The sequence below is a fragment of the Puntigrus tetrazona genome, chromosome 12, assembly GCF_018831695.1.
Source record: "Puntigrus tetrazona isolate hp1 chromosome 12, ASM1883169v1, whole genome shotgun sequence".
Lineage (NCBI taxonomy): Eukaryota > Metazoa > Chordata > Actinopteri > Cypriniformes > Cyprinidae > Puntigrus > Puntigrus tetrazona.
Window position 1 is genome coordinate 3,766,286 of NC_056710.1, and position 18,884 is coordinate 3,785,169.

Sequence of the window (18,884 nt, forward strand, 5' to 3'; positions counted from 1 at the left end):
TGAGGTATCTGCCAGTGGCTTAAAAGACACAAAGAGCAAGAAGAACACATCACGCATTTAGTGTTTGTTGCGACATTTTTATATCTTCTGTGCACAATTTTGTGAGTGGAAATTAATAGTCCTTTCAATGTTTTTTTTCTTCTCCATGAAAAACATCATCATCAGTCTGAAATAAAACAATTCACTCTCTGCCTATTCACAGGCGTAAAGAGAAAGAAAATGAGGAAATTCATTTGCATCTTTACATCAAGTCCGCATTGCATTCTGTTCTCAATCACAGACATTCCACGTTTTTTTTCCTCTCTATATATTTATATATATATATATTTAGTTTGTAGGAAATCAGTCTCTGGTCATTTGAAACAGAAGCCCAAGCCATGAGAATCGAAACAGAAGAAAAGTCTTTGATTCCTTCTACACGTTTGTCCATAAATTTTGCGCGTTTTGTCTTCGCCCTCCAGCGGTCTTCCTCCCTTCGGAGTGGCGAAATCGAGGAGGAATACAATCACAGTCTGATCTGAGGAAAGAAAACAACAAAATTCCGGCGACACACCTTTGACCCCCCCCCTTAGTCTCTGAGGAACACGGCAGATGAGCGCGTGCTTTTGAACATGTCCGCTGTCATGTCGGGGAGGGCACACAGTAGTCGGTAAGTGGCTACTGAGGGCAGCACCGATGAGCGTCATGGCGACTGTGTGGGTGGGCTGCTCTGGGCGGAGCTTGGCGAAAGGGAGGGGCTACAGCTGCCTGGAGGAGCGCCGGAGGCCCGTGAACTGATCCCGCCTGAAGAGCTCTCCAAACCCTCAGAGTTCTCCAACATCTCCTGGATGAGAGGAGGCATGGAGCCGGGAATCTCCATCTTCAGGGTAATCACACGCTCTGCCCCTGTGAGAGATGAAATTCAATTAATTTTCATTTCATTGTAGCCGCACTCAAATTTTCCTTGCAGTGAAATGGACAAGTAAGGATTAGAACGAGTCATGAATGGGACTCACCCTTGGCGCTGATGCTCCTCAGGTCGGTAATTTTCATCAGCATCTTCGGGAACATGTGAGGTTTGTGTGGCCTCCTGTTCCTCACGTAGATCTTCAGTGCTTCCAGCAGCGGTTCCTGCAGTATGTCCACTTTATCAGCTTCCTCCAGGTCCTGCCGATCTGCACAAACCAACGAACAACACCTCACATTTAGCTCACACACTCAAACTTTTGTGCTAAATGTGCTAAATCCCAGCCTTAACCAATTGAGAAGTATCAGACAATTCCTCTGTGTATAAGGCAAGGTTAAAAAAAGAAATGATTGATTGAGTTAGTGTGGAAGAACTTGACTGGTCTGCATAAAGCCAACTCCTAATCCCAGACTTTAAATGCAGTCCTTGAGCTAAAAACTTATCACCAAACACCAATGTCCTATACGGACAAAAGTATTGGGACACCCCCTTTTGTAGAACAGAAAAAAGGCACTTCCAAAACTGTGGCAACGAAGGCGGAAAAATAATTCATGTATTTAAAAATGTATTTCCGTCTCTGTTGCAACAGTTTTGGAAGTGTCTAAAATGACTGCACCCATATGTACAACTCATTGGTGTTTGGTGATGAGTTTTTGGCTTATATATCCCGGGATTACATTCAATATTTTTACTTTCTAGTTTTAAAATATTGCTATGTAAAATATTTAAACAGAAACAGGTTTTCTTAACGCAAAATGTAATTTCTTTTGATGTTGTGACCTGGTAATGTCTTCATTAAATTATATAAAATGATGCGACACCACCAAAAACCACTGCATGGCGCTAGAGGTCCACATTTCAAAAACATAGGAAGATCACGTGACACGAAAGAATAATGGCTGCTGAAAATTCAGCTTTGCTATTACAGGAATGCAATGCCTTTTTAAAATGTATTACAGTTAATAGTACGGTAATATTTCACGATTTGATGTTTTTTTACTGTATGGTTCATCAAATAAATACGCTGTTGGTGTGAGAGACTTCCTACATTAAAATCATAATAATGAATACTGTCTATTCTTTTCAAAAGCACAATTACACATAAAAATGACGGTATCTTTAATAAGCACATAGATCATATTGCACAGTGTGTGTACTGTACCTCCACAGAGCAGACAAATAGCACTGAGCAGCCCTGTCTCTGCGTCATCCATCTCTAGCGGTAGTAGCTGATTGGCGAAGGCAAACACCAGGTCTGTTAACGGGCCGAAGCCGGCGTTGTGCATCTGCGTTCGGTTCAGCGTTAACCCATCAGAGAACGTCATGGTGTCTTGCTCAGGTGTGTAGCGGGTACAGATCCTCAGAATCTAAAAACAAAAACAGAGGGGAAATGCGTTGGTGTTAACCCTGTATATAACAAAAGAAACTCGTACAGGTTTGAAGCAACATATTTGGAGTGACGTGTGGGTAATTAATGGGGGATTTTCATTTTTGGGTGAACTAACGGTTTAGGTTTAGTCCATTACTAGCGTATAGGCAGTAAAATTAAACACATTTTTTTACTAGGAAATGCTCTTGGGAATTGAAACCCAAATGTATGTATTCAGTTTCAGTGTAGCCTGCAGCCAGTTCAGGCTTTGAAAAAGCTAGGTTAAAGGAATAGTTGACTTCCATAGCAGGAACAAAAAAAAAAATACTACGGAAGTCAATGGTGACCCAAAACGGCCTGGTTACAAACTTTCTTCGAAAAAGGCTTCCTTTGTATTTGGCCGGAAAAAGAAATTCATACAGGTCGAGGATGAGTAAATGATGACAAAACTATTCCTTTTGAGAGCGCGTTCTCACCAGTATGTCGAGGCAAGCGGCCTTCAGCAGTGTGATCTGGTCTGCGATGGTGAGGGTGGTGAATCCTGGCAGCTGCTTGGCGAACTCCACCGTCTTTATGATGCACTTGGTCGAGAGCTCGCTGAACTTGTCCCACAGATCCACGTCCAGTGAGACGCGCCGCTCCGAGCTGTTACTCTATACACAGAGAGAGAGACGGATTTCAGCATTTTGGTAAATGTTTAATAACAGCATCCATAAACGCTTAAAGAGTGCCACGTGAGTTATAGCTGTAAATAGTCTGCTTGTAAATAGAAGCAGAATCGGTGCAGAGTTCTGGGAGTTATTGACAAACTGACACACATATCTGTAATTACAGTATCGATTCATCATTCAGTGTCAGCTCATTAATTAAAAAAACCAATGCAGAGCCAAAACAGCGAGGTCATGTGCTCACAGATGAAGGAAGCCAATGATTTCAATGGGGCTGGTGAAATGTCAATATTTATCAGCATATTTCTTATTTATCTTAATATTTTTAACCATTATTTAAAGTAATTATGACAATTTTTTCTGATCGTTCTTCCTTGAATTCATTTAGTATTTCTTACTATATGTATATGTATATATATATACACAGTATATATGTGTGTGTGTGTATATATATATATATATATATATATATATATATATATATATATATATATATATATATATATATATATATATATATATATATATATATATATATATATATTTTTTTAAACTAGTTAGAAATACTAAATGAATTCAAGGAGAACAATCAGAAAAAAATTCTTTCCACAAATGTTTCTGTGCTGTAGAATATATAATAATAATAATAATAATAATAATAATAGTTTTCAGACCAAACAAAACAGTAATAAAAATACTATTTTTATTTTGACTTTTATCTTGGCATTTTTTGCATTTTCTCATTTCCAGCATTTGCAGAAATTCATGCAAAGCAGTATTTACTGCAAAATGAGGCATGCATGTTTATTAAATGAACTGAAAAACTGAGCAGCAGTTTGTTCCATAATTGTTTAAGACCATTTAACATGGGTCATACTTCTAAGATAGGAAATTATAGTATACATAAAGAAATAAACAACATCACTGAATGATAAGTGCATGTAATAATGTTCATTTCTATGGACCAATTTAACACATTTTAACAGAAACAGCAATTTCCTAAATATATACGTACATACTACATACATAATGAAAGAAAAATGTTTCTTATTTTTTATGTTGAAAAATGCAATGAAGAAATGGGTTATAAACAGCAAAAGGAAAAAGCATCACAAATAGGGAAGATTTAGTATACAGTTCACACGCTCTTACCGTGGTGTATTTGCCGAGTTGACACAGCGAGGGGAAGGTCTCTTGGTGGGCTTTCCTGACTCTGTCAATCATCTGCTCTGTGTCTGGGCTCAGCGTGTAGTTTTCTGTGCATTCGGGCTTTTTCTCTTCTTTCTTTTTCTTATTCCTGTCATTCCTCACCGCTGCACAGACAAAAAGACAGACAGCAACGGTCAAACTTCTTTGTACGCTTCTTAATTATGATGATTCTTCTTTGTAATAACAATTCATGGTCAATTTAAAGATGTTATAATGAAATGTACAAAAAAATGATTAAACCATGTTTCTGTAAGAACTATAGCATTTAGTAAAGAATGTAAATTTTCCTCTCTTTAAAAATATTAAGCGGCATGTTCCTTGCATACAGAAATATAAATAATAATAATAAAAATATAATAATTTAGAAAATGTTATTAAATATAATATTTTTCAACCAAGCACTGATAGCTCAATAATAATAATAATGAAAATACAAGTATTATAATTCATTTAGGATTTTTTTAAATTAAATATAATACATTTTTCAACAACAATAATATATTAAGAAGTTATTTTTAATTCTACATTGGTTTACAATATTACATAATATTATCATAAACTCAATGAAAACTGTAGGTATCAGTGACATGTAATTTCACGAGAAATGGTCAAAAGAGAGCAATCATTTATTATTGTTAAACTACTACTATTTATTACACATCTGTGTATTTTTACAATATTTAAAACATGTAACCATCATAACATAAGTTTGCTGTGACGCTGAAATGTATCGCCATGTCATTAGAAAGAAAAGAAGAGGGCAGAAAAGAAAAGAGATCACAAGACAGCATATAGGAAATGGGGATGAGATGAACAAGAAAAAGAGAGAAAAGTTGAAGTGAAAAGCCATTTGAGATGCAGCAAGCAGCAGTAATGGAGTGAGATGAGACAGACAGATAGAGGAAACGTGTTAGAGCCAACACATCACATCTGTGAAGACAAACCATGAGGGGAGGAAAGGCGAGAAAGAAAAAAAAAGGTGTTAAAGAAAGAAAAAGGACAGGAAGCAGAAATGCCATCACACCCCCACCATCAGTACCATCTCTCTCTCTCTGTGGGGTGTGTGTTAGTAGTTTGATGAATAGTGCGGGTGGATGAAGTCGTACATAATGCTGATAGATCACCACAGGTTTCATTAGACCCAGAGCTAATCTAATCTCATTATATGACACGCGCACGCGCACACACACACACACACACACACAAACTGTAATACCACGGCATTATTTTCTCTCCAATCTCTGCTAAGCCCTCGGACCCTCACTGCATCCCTCTCTCGGGCCTCTGGAGATGCGGAATTAATTCCTAAATAAAAGTGGGCTATCTTAACGTGCCTACATTAGCCCCTATGACAGATTGGCACAGCGATCATAAGCCGCAAAACACAATTTAATGAAGTCATTAAAGAACTATTAGCCTGGCTGCACCATCACTCATGCACAAGCGTTACTGAGAGACCTGCAGTGAAAAGAGAGAGAGAGAGAGACCAAGAAACATCTCTTTCTCCAGCAGCATGATGAGTATTTTGTGGGTTTCTGAAAAGGTAATTTTTACACACTGCAATCACGAGTGCGATCTACTCAAGTATGTAAATGCCAAGTACACAGTCCAGTCGAATATACTTAACATGCATTCAATGTGGTGGTATCAAACCCACCTACATTCAAACGTCTGCACTATTAAAACATATGAAGTGCGCTTTGACGCATTTTAGATTGAATATAGATTGCGTGTTAATATAAATTAATACACTGATAGGGATGCAAGTCCGATTCAGTTATGATTCTTTACTAAATTACGCAATTGATTCAATTTGGTAAGATTCATAATCATTTTAAAAATTCAGTGATGCTGGAAACACAGAAGCATAGTGCACTCATTAAAATGGAATTTACTGTGACAGGCGAAATATGTCGGAATATGGATAGTTGTATATGAACAAATCAAAAGTAGGGCCGTGGACTTAAACGGGCCATATGACGATGCTAAAAAGAACATTATTAAGTGTATTTGTATTTACACAATCAAAAAACTTTTTTTTGTACATATTAATGTTGTTTTCGACAACTAAATCAATTATGACTAAATGACGTCGTCAACGAACCTTTATAACGTGACGAAAACGAGACGAGATGCAATGTAAATGCTGGTCATGTGACGATAACTATAAGGTAACAATAATATAATAACTTTGTTGGAAATGGGTTTGTTTGAAAATTTTGGTTTAGTCTATACTACTAGGTACTTATACTGTATTGCCTAGGTTAAATAGAATTGCATTACTAAAAAGAGACTAAAATACAAATTTCATTGACTAAAACTAGACGAAATGTCATCAGTTTTCATTAAATAAAATTAGACGTCAGTCGTTAGTCACGAATAATTCTGACTAAAATAAGACTGAAATGTTCAGACTTTTAGTTGACAAACTTGACTAGACTAAAAAATCGTGACTCAAACGAATAAAACCTAAAATGACAGGTTCACACAAACTCTAGACTAAAACGAATTAAAAGAAAATGCGTGTAAAAAAATTATAGACTAAATTTAGATATGAAGATATGCAATTTCATCTACTACAATATAGTAAAAATCTATAGGTTAACGGATCAATAAACAATGGATAGTTGCGGCCTTTATTCCAATATCAAACGTAAAACAACAGTCGCTCAATATCCACTAAGTGCCACCAAGTCATAGTTTTAGGAAACAGCAGTGGCTGTTGGCGCATGACCAAAAGCATAAATCTTTTTGTTCGCTGGTTTTCCTCCCAGTGTGACGGAAAAGACTTTAGAGCTCCTCTGTTACATTGACAATCAGGCAAATGTTCATGTCAGTCTGAACAGATGCATTAAGAACCGCCGATTCAAATTAAAATGTTTATCGCGACGCGTTTTCACGACAAACATTCGTCTTGGTGTGAACAGGCCTTAATGCTCACATACGTCTGGTTCGGGATGCGTGTGTGCGCGTGCGGCTCTCGACAGGGATAATTTGGGAGGGGAAAATTAAAGCGCTGGCAGATCGTCCATCACGAAGATGAAATTCAATGAAAAGATAAAAATGTCAATGTTTCCTCCCTCCACGCCCGCTCTCTCCACTCCTCTTATTTCACAATCTCTCCTCCTCCTCGGCAGCGGCAGATGAGTTGTGAGTCTAATGCATTCGGAGCGGAGAGAACCCAGCGTGTTGTGCTGAAAATCGATGCACGCGTGTGTGTTTTATTACAGATGTTGTGCGCGTTCAAATGTATGCAGGAAGTGAAGTGTGAAAATACTGCCGTGCACCATTTTGTAGATGTACTAGGAGTCAGGAGGGGTGAATTCACACGAGGTCACATTAATGAAACGAGCGTGTGTTGTGTCATTTTGAATGATTTGATGGGTCATCTGCACAGCAACAGTCTCACCATGACGCCTGCTAGACATTAATGTGCAAGTATCTGTCAGACTTTTCTATATTGTCAAGCGTGACTTGTACATGATCACCGAAAGAACCTGTCAAAGAACAAATGTGGGTCATGAACCCAAAAGTACATGAAGTGTATTCTTTTCCATGATTGTGATATCCCATTTTTGCAATAATAATAATAATAATAATAATAATATTAACCTTTTGACTTTTTTTGTCTAGTTTCCAGGCAAAATTCTTAAATCAAGAAGGATTTTCAAGAAAAGTAAAAATTAGTGTAAAAATTGTAGCCAAAAAAAATTAAAAATAAAAAAGAGTATTTAACTTAAGCTAAATAATCTGCCAATAGGTAAGCAAAAAAAAATATTGTCTCATGTTTGAAATAAGATTATTTTTGCAGAATCTTAATGTTGACATTTTTTTATTAAAACTAAAAATTTGACTTGTCCAGAAAATCCAGAATTTTTAGATATTCTGGCTGGAAACAAGACATTTTTTTTTTTACGTGCTAATAATATTTAACAAGAATTCCTATTTACAACAAATATTTAATCTATGTTTGAATAAAGTGTATATTAAACAAGTAATTACACCCACCATTTAAATATTTGTTATATTACGTTTTTTTTATTAAATACAATTTCTTTAAAAAAAATGGTTTAAATATTTCAACAAATGTGAGCAGAAACATAAATAACAGCTTAACAGAAATATATTTAATTGAATTGAATTATTAACTAAAATGATCCATATTCGTAGCATAACTATCGATTATTATTTTATATTATTCGTCACAATAAATTAAAGTCCAAATTACCATCCATAACTCTTTCTTTCTTTTCCAATCCCTCTAAAAAATGCACTACGTGTGTCTCTTGCTGCAATGGAGACTCGCATCCACTTGATGGTGAGAGCGTGTCAAATGTGTCTGGAAGATTTCTAAGCAAACACACATTCACAACTTCTGCTGTAGACCTGTGAGTGTGTGTGTGTGTGCGTGTGTATTTTCTCACCTCTCCCAATTAACTTCTCAAGTATGACAGCACCTAGCAGTGTGGAGACGTGTTCTGGTGTAGCCAGAGGGAGGCACCGACTGTGAGTGAGTGTGTATGTGTGTGTGTGTACTTATATTGCTAGGTTCTATTTAATATTTTGGCAAGAGCTCTTCAGCTGTGGAGGGAGTATTACTGATGCATTGCTCACATTCTTTGGACATCCCCACTTCCAGGCACTTCTGCAGCCGGCAGTATTGACAGCGGTTGCGGGTGACTTTGTTGATGATGCAGTTCTTCTCTCTGTGGCACGTGTAGACCATGTTCTTCTGGATACTCCGCCTGAAGAAGCCCTAAACACAAACAACACCATTAGGACTGTGATACGCCTTCCAAGAGATGCGAGAAAATGTCAGTTTAACTTCTGGTGCTTTTCCCACACAAAACTTATAGGATAGAAAAGAGCTGCTGGTGTTTTTTTGTTTAGTTTTTTTTCAAAGCTAGGGGCATGCTATACTTACAAGGATAGTTGACTGATTTTCTAATTCCAAACCCACAAGACTTTTGCTCTTCTCTCAAAGACCAAACTAGATATTTTTATTGAAACTTGACGGATGCAACTCCATAGGAGACCAAAACTTTCAAACTTCAAAAAGGGATCGTAAACATCACCCATGTGAATCAAGCACTGTAATACAAATCTCCTCAAGAGACATAATAGGTTTATATGAACAACATAATGTTTAATTTAACTTATTTAAATCATGTAAAACGTTGTTCATTGCACATACATGGAGCACATCAAATATATAGTACATGTTTTAGTACTTTAGTACATTTAGTACTATTTATCTGAAAAAGAAATCTTTTCTTACATTATAAATACCTTTATCATTACCTTTATATGCACTTTGGATCAAATAAATGCAGCCTTGGTGAGCAGAAAAGTATTTAAAAAATTATAAAAATCTTACTGTTCAAAAACTTTTGATTGGTAGCGTAGGCTGATTAATCCTATGGATCGAAACAAATGTGCTACAGGCAGAAAGAAATGCTATAAAAGTGCTTCAAGTCGCTGCAGAAAACCCCAAAAAATTAACAACAAAATTTGAAAAATGTTGCTGGAGACGGGCTTATTGAGTGTTAAAAATAGAGGTTTCTCCAATGATGGCTGTAATCAAATCAGCTTCGCTCATAAACGTTACTTTATCGGATAAAAATTGAAATGTCTTAAAAACTTTTCTGAAGACAGTTGGTTCTCTTCAGATATATACATTCATAAAAAACCTGGGCCGCATTTTGATTTTGAAACGTGCAGTGCTCATGTTTATTCAACGAAGTCAAACGCAATACAGCATTGCATGGGAAACACTTGTAACGTATATATCGAAATAATGTTTAAAAAATCATACCACCGTTATTGAAAATAATTATATCGCAATACACATTGATTTTGAACTATTGAGCAAATATATACTTCAGTTGTGCCATGAATGCTTAGCATATGCATACAATTAAAATAGACTTGCAAAGTATAACACAGGAGCTCAACAGATGCCATAAAACCTGTGGTTACTTGCCACAGAACTTGAAAACCAGGGCTCCCGACACATATTCTCATGCCAGTGAGGTTTGTACAGTGTACAACACCACAAAATCTTCTCAGCAAGATGCAACACCATCAAATTAGCAGAACACAACAGAAACAAGATCCAATCTTGTTCGGTTAGTTGTGGCGATAATGTTGTACTGGGGCCACCGTAGGTTTGTCTATATGACTTTTACATTAAATTACAAAAACTTAAGTAATCTATGTATATCCGTTTGTGTGTGTGTGTGTGTTAGAGGTCGACTGTTCGACTTGTATCGGTTTTAGCGCCATTGTTTGATTCCCGGAACTATCGCTTATCGGCAAAAATCTACGCCGATAGTTTTTCCGGGTTGCATCTGCTGCTGGAATGTCCGTGGAGGGTCCGTTATTATACAGCGCAAAAGCCAACATATCTATGGATAGAAAGGGCGTCCTCTAGAGGCAGAAATCACTAAAAACACGCAAATGCGATACTGCGCGCTGCACCGAAAGCTCAAGCTGCCTGAAGAGTTTATAATACAGACAGCGAAAAGGTATACAGTACACTCCAGTATGTGTTTTCATGTCAATATAAAGCAATCAATTTGTTGACTAGATGCTGCACTGGAGAAAGAACAGCAGTACGTTTGAGGAGAAGGCTGAGAGGAAGCTAGCAGTACTTCAAGCGGTGAAATTAATGTGCCAAAAATACACGCAAGTCCGAGCTAAGTGTTTAATGGCATGATTGTTACCATTAATTTGATGCTTGAGCGCTATTTGTCAGAAAGTGTCATTGAAAAAAGTGATGGCAGAAAAATTGAACATGATTTAAAACACTTGCACATCTGACAAATTTGTTTTTATTGGCTTTTTGTAATAAAGTTTAGTACTATTTTACATGGAGCGTTATGTTTTTATTTTTATTTTTCTATTCAGCATCCATTTCAAAAACGATCGTTTAATTAAACGGTTATCGGCAAGTGAGGTCTATCCTAGCTATCGGTAAAATTCAATATCGGCCGACTTCTAGTGTGTATGCGTAAAAGTCACAGTGGCAACAGTGCATTTTGCCTTGGCAAGAATCACTAATGACAGAACTCAAGGGTGAGGACACATGCAGGCATGTTAATTCAGCGAGCTTGCTGAAGGTAATCTCTTAACGGTTTTAAGATTCATAAGTCTCATCCAGATCTATTGATTCCAGCGCACTCTGGACATGAGAATGGTTCAAAGGCTGTCTCACACTGAGAACAGAGAAAAAGAAATGTGCATAACGGGGTCTTGATGGTTAACTATACTAAATCTGTGCCAGTCCACCGCAACCCATTCAGATAGCTTTCAGCACGTCACTTGAAACTTGTCGTGTAGCTATGTGCAGTAGTACTAGAACTACTATTTTATCACATGAAAAGTTTATAATGGGTTGTTATCTATGGGTTGTTATAATATGGTTTAGACATGCTTTTTTGGGCGTTAATTAATGGTGCAATATCAGTCATTTGAAAAGCGCAAGTTGCGAGGTTCATTTTAATAACCTCATTGCATAATTTTTGTGTCTAAAAAGTACAAATGTATAATGGCAAAAATAATAAATATTCCATGTCCATGTCTTTAGTAAATCCTGACAGTAGGTTACAATGGGGCTAAAGGAAAGGGCAAAGGCTCATTTGATACTATTTTCCTCTAAACCACTAGATATACTCTAAAATATACTCTTTTCAAGATGCACATGTTTATTTGTCTGATCTTTGACGTGATCAAATTGATTCTGTGTTTATATGATTTATATGACGTGTTGTAGAGTTAAGTAGCAAACGGGAATCGCTAATATTAATGCATATATTCAAAGATCTTATTTAAGATAATTAAAGCAGCAGCTTTTAAATACGAAAGAATATGTAAAAGCATGGTATTTGGGGTAAGAAGCACCCCTGCCATTGGGGCTAAAAGAGCAGAGTAACATGATAATTAATAGACGTCTGACCATGTCAACATGAAATGGTTACATTCAGATGGCAGATATCATATATTATGTCGGGTGTCCACATTAGACATAATCATCATGTTTATTCGAAACCAAACAAATTATAATTTAGAAAATGCATTATTAAGGATTTTTTTAATGCTGCATTAAATGCATTGCCAAGTACATAGACAGTATTTTGTTATTCGTCTCTACTTTTTGTGAAAAAATGGCTCACTGAGCAACCTGAAACTATTTTGAAAACAGCTGACTACTAAGCTAAGTTAGTAATGCTGCTACTTTTGGGTGGAATGAGAACGGGTCACATCGCTCACCTTGCAGCCCTCACAGGCACTGACGCCATAGTGGTACCCTGAAGATTTGTCCTGACACACAAAGCAGGGCTTGTAGACGCGGGGAGGAGGAGGCGGAGACGGTGGGCTCGGGACAATCTCCTCTGAGCTCGTACTCTGGGTCTCGATTGCTGTGAGAGAGAGAAAGTTTACGGGTCAAATCACTTTTCTTTGTTAGTTTTTTTGCTTTGCGTGTCTATCATTACAATAATTAAAAACCGTATTATTAATAATTAAACAATTGTCTACGTTCACGTTAATTCAAATAAATGTCAGTATCATCTTTAAAATAAAAACAGAAGCATGAAACATTTAATAGCCCCAATTAAATCCAAACCATGTAGAATAAAGCAGGCTTTCTCATTTATCTAAGAGGCATCCTAACCCTGAACCCCGTCCCAGAGCGTCACATCACAGCGCTTCGTATGATTGAGAACATTACGAGAGAGATCAAAGACACAGACGTCCCGAAGCAGCTCCTCTAGAGGAACTGCGCTTCTGTCGGAGAACAACGGACGATCTTAGCACATTCATTAAACACGTGTAGCACATTTGTGCTGCTGATAATTAGCCAGCCGTTGCGCATCACAACAAGAGACGAACACTGTTAAACACCATTCAAACCACTGATGGGAAGGTGAACAGACAGCACTGGCTTGGATTCTAGATGGGTTTCCTGCTGTTTGTGCAGCAAACAATTTCATTCATTCATTCCATTTCATTCATTCTTGATGCCAACATCAAGGCTATTTTCATGGTGGTCTGAGAATAAAATACACAAGGTATACAATTAACAAAAAATTATTAATTCTATAGAAGACAGAAATTCTAAAATACATTCAGTTGATACATTTTTAAATAAATCAGTTCAACCATAAATATTAATTAATTTTAGAACAGCAGTTATTATTATTTAATATTGACTGATTAGATATATTTATATTATTACAATTAAATATAAATATAAACTATATTTAATTAAAAATATTATTTTACATGTATTTATATATTATTATACAGTTAATTATTATTATTATTATTTTATTTTATTATCATTTTTATTTATAAATTAACAACAATTGCTATGTATCATTAAATAGTAATTACATTTTAATTGTAGTATTAAATAATTAATTATATTTATCCAGCATGATTTATTATTATACTGTTATTGTTACTACTAGTACTACTACTACTACTACATGTAATAATAATAATAATAATATATAATAATAATAACACTTGCATTTTTCATTATTATTATTTTTATTTTTTTCAAATGTGGCACAAAGCAAGCTTTCCAGGACTGCGTCACATATCATCATTATACAGCGTTCAAAATATGTATTTCACTAGTGATGGTACTGCACTTTTAAGTGTATATAAAAACAGCATACTAGAATTGCAACATAATAGAATTGCAATGGTTTCCAAACCCCTTCCTGGAGGCCGCCCATACTGCACATTTTGCATCTCTTCTTTGTCTAACGAACTAATTAATGTAAAATACAGTTTTCGAACTCTTGTTTTCCTCTGTCCGATGGATTGTTGGCAATATCAGCCAAAATATGGATGGGTGGAGGTTTGAAAAATCTAAAACCATAAGCAACCCTCGACTCTTAGCATTCGCGCATGATTTAGGAATCGCTAATTGAAAACGTTGCATACTACAGACAGCATGTGACTTAGAGACTCCCGGAGCGTATATGCCTACAAATAACAGTGATATCAGGGTGTTGTCAACAGGACACAATGTGTGTATTTCTGTGTTTATAGAAAACGCGGAGAGGGTATCCGAGGTGAAAGTATGTACTTGCTTCTCTAGCTGGTTTGGCTGCAATTTCTTTTCTGTGTGTGTGTGTGTGTGTCCCAGCTGTAGCAGAGGGCAACTCAACTTGTGAGCTGAAGTTAAATATAGAACTCTTATTTACACACCACTGCTGTCGGCCCCGCCGGGCACATCACACACACACAGAATGACTGCAGACGCATATCTGAAACAGCATCCATACACACACAAACACCAACACACACACACACACACACTGTCAACGTGCATGTTCCCGCCTGTCTCTCTGTGGGCAGGAAATACTCAGAGAGACGTCCTGGAACAGACTGATGGAATGAAAGGCTGACTCAGCCACGGACAGGGAGAGAATGAGAACGAGAGCAGGAAGGAATTGGGAGAGAATGGAAGCGAAAATCAAACGACCGTAGTTCAAACATGTGGCTACGACAGCCAAGATAAGCACATACACACAGCCACATCGCTGAGCAAAACATCCGGGACGTACCAAGAGCTAAAGCTTCGTTTTGAGTGGACGGATGGAGGAGAGTATGAAACACCCACGTCTTGCCCCGAGTCCAACGTGAATTAAGCCAAAAGTCTGTGGATGCCTGAAGACCACGCTCGTAATGAGGAACATTAGATTTCAAAATTCGGGACTTTTGATTGCTCCTTCGGGGTAGGATAAGAGTGGGTGGAGAAAAATTATATTAATCAATTAGACACTGTCGGAAGAAATTGCACTTAACTGCCCATCAACAGTGCTATGGTGCTCTTTGGTGGTTGTAAGTGTATATCGCCACATTTCGAGGACAATTCGCAGCAATTCGCAGCAAAAAATGCAGTTTTTGCTAAAGACTCTATCCGTCTGTCTTTTTGTCTTTTATTAATTCGCCACATATTTTTACTTGCCTGTCAATGATTAAGTAAGTGAAAACTATAAGTGTAATGATATTTAGAATTTTTTTTAAGAATATTCTTTTTTTTTTGTGTCCTGGGCAGTGTTATTTTAGTGTGATTAGTGTACTATCATAGTAGTTTTTTGTTTAAATTAGTGCTGTCAAATGATTAATTGCCATTTTTTGTGTATATACACACACACACACAGAAATGCAGTACATATTTTGAAAATATTTACATCTATATTTATATGCATTTAGCATATAAATTCAGCAATTATGAATAAATATATTTTATATAAATTGTATTTTTCCTGAAATTTATACATGCATGTGTGTATTTATATATACATAATACATTTACACAGTACACATGCATATAAAGAAAAACGGGTGATTTATCAGTGATTAATCAGCACTGATTTAAATGTGTTTTCATTTTTGTTTTAATTTAAAAGCTTTAGCAATTTTGTAGTTCCATTTCATTAGCTATAAAAAAACCACAATAAAATATTTTTCTTCCTAAATTAGTCATTTCAGTTGATATTTATTTTATTTCATGCAATAAAAACAGGGTTTTGTTTTAGATTTGTTTACTGTAATAACAACAGCCTTCAAATAAATCATAAGATTCAAAAAAATACATATCACTAAAGGAAAAGGTTTTTGGCAATACAAAATATTTGTAACTTTTTTGTACACATATATATACATATATATATATATATATATATATATATATATATATATATATATATATATATACACACACACACACACACACACACGCGCACAGAGTGGGAGTCAGTGGTACTGTCACAGACATGTTAATTCTTGAGAACTGTCCTAATCATGTGCCAATATTTGAGTCACTTATCTATGATGTTTATGTAATTTACGTCTTTTTCAAATAAATTGTGAATAGTGACTAATGAAGTAGGACAGTAGAGAAATTTTCCCATCTCGCCTCCCTCTATTTTTACCAATTTACAGTTAGTCCCACCCAAACACATGCACCGGCTGAGTCAGAAGGCGACGCTACGGTCGCTCAAACCAACAGAACGATGTTTTGACAGCACTACAGAGCCAGAGTTTTCAGAAGGTCAACCTGTGAAAGACCAGAAACATACTTCCTTTGCCGTTCCTTTGTGGAGATGTTGAAAATGTCATGTGTACTTGAGTTGTGAAGTTCATTTGGGTAAAAATGTTGTTTAAATTGCTAGTGTCGAGTATGTTTCAGACCATAAAGCTGTATATGCACAATAAACTGGCATGTGATAAAGAAGTTTAACAGTGAAAACAATAGCAACAATCTAATCTGAATATTCAGCTTCAGCAAAATGTATAATATTTTATATATATATATATATATATATATATATATATATATATATATATATATATATTTATTTTATTTATATATATATATATATATATATTTTTATATATATATATATATATATATATATATATATATATTATATATATATATATATATTATATATATATGTGTATATGTATATATATATATATATATATATATATATATATATATATATATATATATATATATATATATATAAATATATAAATATATATATATATATATATATATATATATATATATATATATATATATATATATATATATATATATATATATATATATATATATATATATATATATATATATATATATATATATATATATATATATATTTTTTTTTATAAGTAGAAAAAAATTCAGGTCATGATTTTATTGCATATCCCAATTTGTTTGCATAATAGTGTGTGTGTGCAAACAAATAGATGCACTCAGGACACCCACTGCATCAAAAAGACAGAAAGAGAGAGAGAGAGATGAATGAGGTGAGACAGGGATAAACCGAGTGTGTATGAGTGTTTGTGTGCTGTAGTGTTTATGTCAGTCTGTTCTCTCATGTCAACCGAATTACACACAGAACACTTATATAACACACCACATTACTGCTCATTAACAACAACCCCTCTGCTGTCTCTCTCTCTCCGTTTTTCTCCGTGCGCAGGCTTCTGAATTTTTTTTTTTTTTTTTTTTAATCACCTTGTTTTTCACACTAACCTTTTCATGCCTTGTAATTTCGGTCACTAAGAAAATCTTTAAGGGGTAACAAACTACTCCAGAAATCGTTCTTTTGGCTGCTGCCATAAGTCTTACTGAAATACTGCACACTGAAGGAGATCCATCCAAATGTCACAAATGTTTAGAGATAACTAAAACGGAATATACAGAAAAGTACTGCATTTGCTGTACTTGCAAACTTTTTAAAGAAACAACGCACAAACTTCACTAAACACAGTAACATTTTTTAAACAGTTTGTTACATTAACAAATTTTAACTTTTTTTTTCAAACCATAAGTCTGTTTTAGTAGAACAGTACAATAATACATACTGTATCATAACACATATATTATAGAGTTTGCATGGAGTATTCATAGAGTGTTCCATGACGCAATAAGCTCAACTTTAACCCAAATAGTTTATTTTATAAGGATTATAAGGATATAAGGAAACTAAAATTTAAGTTTTTTTTTTTTTTTATTAGACCGACAGATATTACTTTTAATTAATATTACTTTAAATATTTATCACTCAAATGAAAACTAAGTTGTATATTCACACATAACTGCACAAAATGTTGTTCTTTTCAATTCTACAATTATGTTTGCGCTCCAGTTCATATATATAGCAAAACGCTCCTCTTTAGAGTTCATGTGTCCTTGCTTTAAAGAAACGGATAGAATGACCCGTGTTGAATTTGATCATAAAATTGACCAAATTTGAAGGTATAGTAAAAAGTAATAAAGCATTAAAAAAGCCTATTGCAATTGCGATGCTGCAAATATTCTTTAGCGTTGTTGATGCATCGAATACAAACGGCATGAATGAAACATCAATGGGTGATTAGAAATCGATATTGTTGGTCCACACAGCTGATATGTTTACCTGCACAAAACGGATTTCGTTCAGCGATTTTCGGGCCTGCAAAGCTGTTTCGGGCCTAAACTGGAAAATACATTTCAGCTGAATATTTCACAAATGAACACTAGAGTCTTTTGTAGCTAATGTACTTGGACAAAGCTATTGGTTCTTCTCGAATGCGGTAATTTGGCCCGAAGATGTATCATTTCAACTTTCAGGAGTGTCCTATTCCACCATTTAATTAAAAACATCCCATACGCATCCCAGGAGGTCTGGTCTAAGCCCCGAATATACGCTGACCCTATAACCGGCCGTCTCTCCCTCCGTCTATCTGTCTATCTCTAGGTTCAAGCTGAGGTTACATTCCTAATGTTCTGACAACCAACAAACACTGTAACTCAACCTCTATCCTGCTCTCCTCTTCGGTCTCTCTCTTCATCTTTAGGAGCCTTTAACTCCTCCTTCCTGACAGACAATATGTCTCCCTTTCTCTCTGTGCCTGCTGTAATCACCCGTTTATTCATCTGTGGGTTCAGGTCTGGGTCTGGGCTTGTTTAGCTCTCATTACGAGCGGCCCAAAGGGCGCTGGGAGAGGACGGGAGGGGGTATTAATCAGATTTGGGTTGGTTAAGCCCAGCTTAAGTGTGTTAGCGGGGTAGAGACAGGCCCTATGGGAGAGCAGTCACTCACACACACACACACACACTTATCTCACTATTAGATTATGCACTGCCTTGCAGTGACAGAGTGTTTTAAGC

The 18,884-nt window shown here is 35.7% G+C and overlaps 1 protein-coding gene across 2 annotated transcripts in view; it reads right to left on the reverse strand.

Annotated features, from left to right (window-relative positions):
- Positions 1-61: 61 nt before the first annotated feature.
- The window catches only part of raraa (retinoic acid receptor, alpha a), a 115,437-nt gene continuing 96,614 nt past the window's right edge, over positions 62-18,884 (reverse strand). For both annotated transcript variants that reach the window (XM_043254294.1, XM_043254295.1), the window contains 7 exons: positions 12,464-12,612; positions 8,807-8,948; positions 4,136-4,296; positions 2,792-2,968; positions 2,109-2,313; positions 996-1,154; positions 62-885 (listed from right to left, as the gene is read on the reverse strand). In XM_043254294.1, the coding sequence (XP_043110229.1) occupies positions 683-885; positions 996-1,154; positions 2,109-2,313; positions 2,792-2,968; positions 4,136-4,296; positions 8,807-8,948; positions 12,464-12,612 (1,196 nt within the window). In that variant the 3' untranslated portion in view covers positions 62-682. The remainder of the gene's footprint in view (positions 886-995; positions 1,155-2,108; positions 2,314-2,791; positions 2,969-4,135; positions 4,297-8,806; positions 8,949-12,463; positions 12,613-18,884) is intronic.